At 37.8% G+C, this 10,068-nt stretch overlaps 2 protein-coding genes across 2 annotated transcripts; one reads left to right on the top strand and one right to left on the bottom strand.

Annotated features, from left to right (window-relative positions):
• Nucleotides 1-1,268: 1,268 nt before the first annotated feature.
• On the top strand, nt 1,269-2,664 carry LOC140886301 (germin-like protein 5-1). The gene is made up of 2 exons (XM_073292837.1): nt 1,269-1,440; nt 2,008-2,664. The coding sequence occupies exons 1-2, from the start codon at nt 1,320-1,322 to the stop codon at nt 2,547-2,549; spliced, it is 663 nt and encodes a 220-aa protein (XP_073148938.1). The 5' UTR covers nt 1,269-1,319; the 3' UTR covers nt 2,550-2,664.
• A 401-nt stretch (nt 2,665-3,065) lies between these two features.
• On the bottom strand, nt 3,066-8,973 carry LOC140886300 (phytochrome A-like). The gene is given in 6 exon segments (XM_073292836.1): nt 3,066-3,450; nt 4,285-4,575; nt 4,680-5,496; nt 5,606-7,486; nt 7,489-7,653; nt 8,541-8,973. Coding segments are annotated over 5 exon segments (3,360 nt in total). The 5' UTR covers nt 7,652-7,653; nt 8,541-8,973; the 3' UTR covers nt 3,066-3,242.
• Nucleotides 8,974-10,068: the final 1,095 nt, after the last annotated feature.

Raw genomic sequence — 10,068 nt, forward strand, 5'->3', positions numbered from 1 at the left:
CGAATGTGGGCAGCATATCAAAACTTTATATATATAATAGAGAGAGTTTCTTTCAAGTGCACACCTATCATGCCCACTACCATGTCCACCAATGATGTGGCACTATTCTATTGGATGTGATAAAGATGTGTTCCAATAGAATAGTGCCACATCATTGGTGAGCATGGTAGTGGGCATGATAAGTGGGCACTTGAAAGAAACTCTATATATATATATATATATATTGCGAGTACTCAAATTAAATATTGGATTTATTACCTTCACAATTGAAAGTAGAATAAAATAAAAGTTGATAGTTTGACGGAGTCAAACAGTTAATTTAGAAATTTGTCAATGATAATATCTGTTTACCAAAAAAAAAGGGACTTGTCTTCTCCTTGTGTAATATTACTAGAATATATTAGTAGAATATATACAAATTGAACCAATACATGGAGTAATATAACATTAATTAACCAAAAATTCATACTCCATAATGATGTAAGGAAGAAAATCAAATTAATCCAAAAAATATATATTAATTATAGTATTTCTTTGAAATAAAATCCAAAATTCATGTTAATCATAGTATTTCTTGATGATACTTCTAGAAAGTATTTGGAAAATTTTTAACATATATATTTTCCAATCAGACCAGCTGCTTCGAGGACTCTTCCGACGGGAGTAATCGAAACGCGTCCAATATTATTAAAAACTTATTAATAATAAAAATAGTCAAGTTTGCAATACCATACATAAATCCCCTTCTCTAAAGGCAAGTCCCGTGCATGCTTCAAAGTCTTCTTCTTGGTTGAATTTGTGCCATCTAGAAAAATGAGCACATATGAACGATATAATCCTATATTCCTATTTCAAATAAAAACATGGAAACTCACTTTTATTTTTTGGGTATAGTTTTTGTTTGTGCAAAAAAATTAAGTAATGTATGACTACAACTAAAATTAACATAGAGAACTGAAGTCGTAAATATACAAACATATAAAACTAAAAATAAAATATGCATTTTTCCCTAAAAATGTTCTAAGTGTTTTTTTTTTTAATGTAAAAAATAATAATAAAAATGGAATCTTCTAATCTCATACATTTCTAACAAGTTCGGAGACCACGGGGGTCTTAGATTGAACCGGGCCACATAAATAAATATTTGTCCCAAGTCATCATATAGACGATAAACATATGTTTATTTAATAATATAATAATATTAAAGAGGTTCGACTTCTACAACGATATATAAATAACCCAGCTCCTAGCTCATTTAATCCTCATCCCAAAACACGACTCTTTCTGTTCATTTAAGCTTCGTGTTTCGAAATTATATAATGGCGGTTGCGACTCATGTGTGCAAGATGCTAGCAATCATCTGTTTGATGATGCTAACCCACAGGGTTTATGCAGATCCAGACTTGCTTCAAGATATTTGTGTTGCTGATCTCACTTCTGGTTAGTAACTACTGCATGTATCCATCCATAATATATGTGTATATTGATCGAATCATTTACTTGTGTCGCTCGACTAGCTAGTACAATAACGTAAATCTTTTTCAATAAGAAATTGGCATGAATTCACTCTCACGTCATGTCGAAGCAAAAATCACTCATCATCGTTGTTATAAAAATGAAAAATAAATTGACTTACGACATCATTTGATATAATATTCATTTTTTTAATCCAATTATTGGCTATCTTATTCAAGTATATTGATTTATTATTTTTATATTATACATACTTCATCGTCCTATCAATGAAATACTGAGCCGCATCTTAGAGTTTTTTATCGCTTCGATTTTCTAATATCCATTTTTTTTTAACTTAATGGGAAGTTGAATTCTATATTTCTATGTATAGTTGCCACCTAAATTTGTTTGTCCACCCTATCTATCTATAATTGAATACTTTTCTCGTAGGGCTTTGAATATACTTTCACCTAATAATTGTGGCATCATTTACATCTTCAAGCTTCACATTTATGCGAGAGTTAATTATATTTTTTTTATGCATTTTGACAGCTGTAAAAGTCAACGGGTTCACGTGCAAGTCAAACGTGACGGCGGACGATTTCTTCTCCGCCGCGCTGGCAAATCCCGGCGTCACCAACTCCTTCGGCTCACTGGTAACCGGCGCCAACGTGGAGAGAATCCCAGGCCTGAACACCCTCGGCGTGTCTCTCTCCCGCATCGACTACGCCCCCGGCGGCCTCAACCCGCCGCACACTCACCCACGAGCCACCGAGATAGTTTTCGTTCTCTACGGCCAGCTCGAAGTCGGCTTCATCACCACCGCCAACGTCCTCTACACCAAGATCATCAAGAACGGCGAGATCTTCGTCTTCCCTAAAGGTCTCGTCCACTTCCAGAGGAACAACGGCGTCGGCCCGGCGGCGGTAATCGCCGCCTTCAACAGCCAGCTGCCGGGGACTCAGTCCATCGCCACCACGTTGTTCGGGGCTTCGCCGCCTGTGCCTGATATTGTTTTGGCGACTGCCTTTCAGATTGACACCAACGAAGTTCAGACGATCAAGTCCAAGTTCGCACCCAAGCCCCGTAATTAATATCATCATAAGGAGATTTGAACTTTAATTCGTTTTGGGTTAAATAATGTAATTTGTTTTTATTTGTATACATTATAATAAAACACAGTTTTATTTATTAAAAGTTCTATTTGTTGCCCTGTACTTTCAAATAATAATAGTAAATTAATAGCCTAGTAGTTTATTCGCAAAAAACCTCAGTGAAACTATCTTATCCGACTTCATCTATAAACAATAGTACTTAGGTCAATTTGTCTCATCATGTTATACTATTGCCAATGTTGGCACTGGGACCGTGTTGCCTTTTCTTGTTTCGACAGCATGGTTTACCCAAACCGCCGCGAAAGTCGTCGCGGTTACTACTGTTCCAATTTTATTGAAACTACACAATGTTGGAAATTGGACATAAAAAACTAAGCTGTCCCCGTGCTATAACCCCTCAAATCATCGAAAGACCACCTATACTACCTTATAACATAATCGAAACTGTACATAGCACAAGCGCAACAAGCAGCATGTTACAAAATGATCAAAACGGACACAACGAAGCCACATCACATCTATTCCTCCGAAAAAAAAGACAGCTAATACAAGAAACCTGCGTATTTACAGCACAGAACAACATGCTTCTGCTGGCAAAGAAAGAAACCAAATAGAAAACGCTGTATAGCTAGAAACTTCTTCTCTGGACTTAACAAGGAACCAAAGAAACGGTCATGTTCGGTGGTTAGAGATAGCGAGTTCAACGGATATAATAAAAGTGGATCGTTCCGCCTCCCTTAAATACTGAACCTCACCATTCATAAGCTTCACCAGTTTACGGCAGATAAAAAGGCTAATTCCTTCTTCAGATGCTTCTTGTTCATTACCAAACATTTGGTTCAACAACCCTTGAGGCACTCCTCCGCCACTATGTGTTATCCTGCATTAAATCATAATACATAACATAAGAAACTAGAAAAAGCTAGAAACTTATAACTTATGGTCCAATAGCCCAAGTTCCGTCAATTTCAAGCGAAAACTATAGTGCGCAATATTTTACAGAAATAGAAAACACAAGTTTTTTTTTTAAAAAAATTCATTGGATCATGTATAGGATTGACATACCATTACTCGTGCTTAAAAATGAATAATTCAGGAGAAAACATGAAACCATCGAATCAGAAGGACCTAGTGTGGAAGGAAAAGGATTTGCTGTAGTTTTGCCATATTTAATCCTTCTGGAGAAGGAGTGAAGTTGTCAAGTAATATCAGTAAGCGCCATTTTCTTTGCAAATATATTTCTAAAAATTTTAAGCCCCGAGTTAAAAAGATTCAAGTGTTAATGTATCACAAAAATATAAAAAGAACAAACAATTTTTTTTCCAAATAATTCGTAGGTTTCTTCTAGGTATGTTCAGTGAAGATTTTCTTATCTGTTATCTTTTTCAAGAAAACAAAGTAAAGCATTTACTCATTCGAATAAAAAACTAAACAGGGTATTCATCATTCCTTGGCACCGACCTTTTGGAGAAAAGGAAGACCCATAAAAACTGAAACACAAGTACATTAGCAAGCATTTTAATACAGTTAGGCAAGCAAAAAGTTCACAAACGCAAAACTTACCAGCTTTTATAAAGAAAATTGAAATTTAGAAAAGGCTATTTTTTAATCAGAAATTGAACATAAGCTTGCCACTGGTGCCTTAGCAGGTCAGCAAAAGAATGATGCTTCATTAATAGTATCACCAAAAAAATGGAAATAATTGTGATCGTACCTGAATTCTACATGGCCAAGCTGAACAGATTCCCCTATAGAATCTTTTTTCAAAGAAGCTGCAACACCAAGCTGGCCTCCACTCGGAATGAAAGTAACTGATACAAGCAAGAAAGCCGCTAGGACTTGCTGAAGCCTCACACTGTCTCCATATAGGGTTTCATTTGAGAGATTTGGAGCTAAATTATCAACTATTTTCACACCCTTTCCATTGCTCTTCATCATGACTTGACTAATGGAAGCTATCAACACCTCATGCAGCTTAAACTCTACCATCTCCAGATCCATGTACCTGGCCAGATAGTAAAGTTCAGCGAAAAAATATCCATTTTATCAGCGAAAAAAAGGGGGCGGGGGTGGTTGGGGGTGGGGGTGGGGGCGCCAGTTTTACTTTACCCTTCAATTATATGATCAAGATCCGTGTCATCGAGAATTTTATTTAGCTGCCGTTGGCAATGAACACTAGTGCGAAGAAGGCTTTTCTGCTCATCATCCAGGACAGTTCCTTCCATCATCTTTCGTGAAAAGATAATCCCAGATAGAGGACTCTTAATCTCCCTTCTAATATATGCCAAGAGCCTCAATCTTTTCACTGATGTTTGTTCTGTTAACCGTTGAATGTGAAGTGCTTGTTGGAGTTCTGGACTTGCCAGCTGCAGGAAGCAGAAGACGCCAGTTATTTCGCCATCTCCATCCAACTTTTTGATCGCACAAAGGAGGCATTCCACATACTTCCCACTCCTCGAGAAAAAACCAAACGGTACCTTTTCAGATTCTTGACTAACTGCAGCATTGTTGAGTACAATACCAAGGTTCACATAAGCCTCTTGATTCTTGAATCGGCAACAAGCTATGTGGGTTCCAAAGACCTCACCCAGAAGCATTTTATTTATCACAGCATCTCTAGGCCATCCAGTTAATTTAGTCATAGCAGTATTCCACTCGGAACACCAGCCAAATTCATCGGAGCCAAATATAGGTGGGATAAGTGGATTAGGATTTTGTACTATAGCTCTGTAATCTCCTTCAATTCTAGTGAATTTGTCCATCATACTTTTCTGTGCGGTTACATCCTGAGCAATAAAACATACTCCCACAACATTTTCTCGTACGTCTCTGCTTGCACAAGCGTTTACAATTAAGCTGACGGGACCAGACTCTCTTCTTGACCCGTGTGTTTTGATCTCAAATTGAACATTTCGTTCTTCATTCCCTGCGAGAATAAATATAGAGTTAGATTTTGTTGACACATTATCTTACACGCATGCATATAGTTACTTCAAATCTAAGAGATGTGTTTGTCATTGTTTTCGAGTCCACACCTTGAAGTGCCAATTCCAACATCTTATTCACTGCATCAGCTGACGAATCTTCTACCAGTGCAAGAAAATGCCTGCCTATTGCTTCGTCAACAGGAAGACCAGTTATATCAGATATTTTTGTATTCCATCCATTAACCCGCCCATCCACGTCAACTGCCAAGATAGGCACAGATGCAGTTTCAATCAGCCGGACCATCTCAGATGTCACTGCTTCAAGCTCCTGCATTCCATCAATTCGCATGTCATTAAGTCTCGTATGAATCGCCATTGTGTCCAAATCTGTAGCCTTGGTATCCTTGAAGGCATTTCGTAGAATGAGCTGCAAAGAGTGGATGGCATCCATCTCGTAGTCCTTCCAAGGTAAACTCCGTTCCTTGACAACCTCTAAGAATGCACTAAAAGATGACCTTGGATGCAACTTCTTGCCGTCATCCTCAGCATACGGTTCATTCCTGGCTCCACCCCAACGAATTTCTGCAGCAGTGTGCGATCTGAACCAGAAAAGCCAGTCCTTATCAGTTATCTTGACAGCCGCCATTCCACAGATAGTGTCACCGAGAGCAAGCGCTCCAGGAAAATTGGCGTCATATAAGCTATCTGTACTCAAACCTGTGGAATCTCGATGATACTCATCTAGCCAAGAAACTATGTCGCGAATCTGAGAGTCATTTGGGGTCGATCCTAAGCTATAATTTTGATTCTTATATAGTAGAGCAGCACCATCGCATTTCACGAGATCCATTATGTTCGGGCTTTGTGAGACGATGCCTAAAGGAGCATCTCGCAACAGCATATCACACAAGAGGGTCTGAGTTCGCAGAATATTCTTCTCGAGCATCTGATTTTCCAATTCTAACTCTTTGTTGACATGAATGGAAAACACCTGGGCAAGAAATTCGCATGCATAACGGAGAGGGAAAGGGATGAATCTTGGGGTTGAGTGATGGCAAACCACGAGTCCCCAAAGCCTTTTTTCCTTTTGTGGCTGTGAGGAATTGGAGCCTTCTTCAACTTCCTCATTAACAACAACCGACATTACCAATGATGCAATTGAATTCATGTTTTCCATGTATTGTGAATGGCAACCGTGAGGAGCTCTGAGTGTCGAGCCACATAATGTAAGATTGAAAGGAAGCTTCTCGTCTTGAAGAACCTTAACAGGATTTGCTCTACAGTCGCAGATCATCCTGACCTTGTTCTTCATGAATAAAAACCGAGCAGCTTGAGGGATATCTGTGGCCGGATAATGCAAGCCCAAATAAGCCTCAAGCCCAGGCTTTACGACCTCGGTGTACACCTCCCCATGATGATCATCATGAAACTTGTACATCATTACCCGGTCATAACCCGTGAGTTCAAAAACTTCTTGCACCATTGTATCACAGAGCCTTTCCATGTTCCCACTAGGTAATGACTGCAATCTCGTAATGGCTTTGGCAGCAAGCTTATAAGATTGTAAGGCACCAGCAGCAGTCATCGGGACCTCGTGACTATTCACAGGCTCAAAGTCGATAATAAAACTACCTGTAACTCTGTGGATGATAGCATAAAATGGTTTTCCAGAAGTTTTGCAGTGAACCAAGATGGGGTTTAATAGAGAAACCTCACCAAATCCTAATGCTTTATGTAAAGCAGTAGCACTAGGAGCAGTGAAAATGGTTTTGATATCAGTTCCGATGCCGAGTACCGGGTGCTCTCCGACGCTTGGAACAGCGTGACTCGCCATTGTAAGCATTTCGGGAGCATTTTCACTGTAGGCAATCACAAGGAATGACCTGTCATCAAGCGCCAACAAACACCCAAATGGCTGAATCAGCTTTCCTTTCTGAATTTGATGGAGGTAAGCCGTGGTAATTTTGTCAGGCCTAGGCCCCCGATCTACTCGACAGCACTTGTCGTACGCACTGAGCTCGAATAGTCGAATGAACTACCTGATTCCTCAAAGTCCGTGTGGAGTTTTGCATCTATTGAGGTTTGAGCAATCATCCTAGTGCTATGTCTCGATTTTGAACTTGTAGAAGATTGACCAGGATGTGAAGACGCCATTGCTACCAATAGCATAACAAAAAGGAGAACGAAATGGTAAGAACAAATAAATAGAATCAAAATTATGAAGAACGAACCAACTGCTCCAATTTTATGCACAACAAAGGTAAATCAGCAATAGAATTATCTATTGTGTTTCAGCCTTTCGCGTTACATTCCAATAGACTTTTGAACTTCCTCAACTTATATACAACCTACAGTCTATGGCATCAGCAAACATATTTTGAAAAAGCCACATCACATCAATATCCAAATATCATTAAAACATTCTAGCAGTCAACCACAAAATGGGAACTTAGACAATGACCAAGACACAAGTTAGCCACATCAAATTTATTGCTACATTCAATTGACAACCAAGTGGCTTAGATGGTGCTTCTTACGGTCTTTTGAGTGGACTTCAGCTATTTCTGTACACCATCTGGCTTAACTTACACATAGATCTACTTTCTTTCATGCCAAAACATCATTCACAACAGAGATTCATACCCCAAAACTTATAAATTTCAACATCTCACTCACGTTCTTTAATCTAAAAAGGATCACATCACACAAATTCTCAAACACCTCATGGACGTTCAGAAAGTAAACATCTCAAAACAACAAAGATCACATCATCTTCAAATAAATTCTTACCAAGCACAATCATTCAAAAACCACTTTCAAAACATAACTTCCTAATCCCCTCTAGTCAAGAACCCACTTTCCAACAACTAACATTCAATATGAATTTTCGAAGCAAAAGATATCATGGGAAAAACATAGTCAGCAAACTAAGTCCTATATCTGTTATACAAGAAAGTCAAAACATCATCTTCTGCATCAAAAAATCATCCCGCCATTCTCACCCAAATGAAGAATAAATCATGAACAGAGCAGTAAGACATACCGCAAATAGAACTGGTAAATGTCCTGAATTAAACACCTTTAGAGCAAACTTGCAGATGCCCAGTAACAAAGCTCGAAAAAGAAAAAAAAAAAGAAAAAAAAAAAAGGAAACCTTGAAATCGTGGGACACGAAACAAACTGAAGCGCAACAAATTAGAAGTCCCAGTCCAGTCAACCGAATCTTAATCCCGCCGAACGAAGGACCTCACACCCCTGCTCGAGGAACCCACTTCCCCACCCACCCATTTCTATTTAAACAAACATTTTTTCGTCACGAAAATCCCATACACACTTCCCAATGGTGAAACAGTGCAGGTATGACTAGGTGCACTTCCCCGAAGTAGAAGGTAGTTAAAAGGGTCGAGTTCAACGTACATCTTTTCGATATACATACATGTATTTTCCATTAAAGAATTCATCAAATTGTGACACAGAAACTTTAATAGTTGGGGTATTCACTGTTCATTCCAAAAATAGTTTAGAGGTGCGAAATTTAAGGATACTTCATACTTTAACATATATATTATGATGAAATATTTAAAGGGGTAATAGAATAAATGAATATGCGTAGCACGGAACTGTTTCATTCATCGATGCGAGTGGAAAGGTCAAGGGGAGAAAAATATACGAAAGATTGCAAGTGGACATTATGGTTCTTAGATAGTGAGCCAAGGATAGATAGGCACCACTATGGATCGAGCTCGACTCCAACCCAACTCGTTCAAAACCGATATGATTTGACCAAGTTACTTGTAGCGTAAGAAGAGGATTGTCCAAGCCATGTATGCAACTCTCAATGACTATATCCAATCGACATGAGATACTAACACACCCTTCATTCTCAAGAAAAACAACGAATGAACATCTATACAACACATAACTAACACAACATTGACATTCACAACGAAACTAACTCAAAATAATTGTCTAAATCAATATATGTAATTCTCATTAAATTTATCCAACCGATGTAGTCTTCAAATTAAATTTTTAAAATATAGATGTTGTTGAAAATATATATAAATATATATTATTATTTATTGTTGAATGTTGAAGGTTGAAAGTTGAAAATTGAGTTGTAAAATATTGAAAATTAGTATGTGATGATGTAATTAATGATGTATTAATTTTTGACTAATCTCCAATTGAGATCTATAAATAGGTCTCTCCATTTGTGTAGAAAAACACAATTGTGAAGAGAGAAAAATTTTATAAAGTGTAGAATTTGATAAATTTTGAGTTTTTGAGTTTTTACTTTTTACCGTAAATTTTTACTTTTTCACAACACGTTATCAGCACGATCGCTCGAAGGTTCTCTATATTTTCCGACGCTCCAAAATACAAGAAGAAGTCAAAAATATTCAACAAGTAAGAATTTTTATTTTACTGTTTATATATTTTTATTGTGTATATATTAATATATAATATCATGTTATGAAAAAATAAGTTTTTTTCAAAACTTGTTATAAATCCTGGGAGGATGTTAAGACGACATCCCACACTCCCGGTAAGGGATACGACAAGTATAA

Source organism: Henckelia pumila, chromosome 3 (genome assembly GCF_033568475.1).
Source record: "Henckelia pumila isolate YLH828 chromosome 3, ASM3356847v2, whole genome shotgun sequence".
In the NCBI taxonomy this organism is placed as follows: Eukaryota; Viridiplantae; Streptophyta; class Magnoliopsida; order Lamiales; family Gesneriaceae; genus Henckelia; species Henckelia pumila.

What these genes read in the sequence shown, in the direction of transcription:
- LOC140886301 (XM_073292837.1), top strand. Translation starts at nt 1,320, where the DNA reads ATGGCGGTTGCGACTCATGTGTGCAAGATGCTAGCAATCATCTGTTTG. An exon ending in TGTTGCTGATCTCACTTCTG is followed by an intron (nt 1,441 to 2,007) that starts GTTAGTAACTAC and finishes GCATTTTGACAG; the next exon opens with CTGTAAAAGTCAACGGGTTC.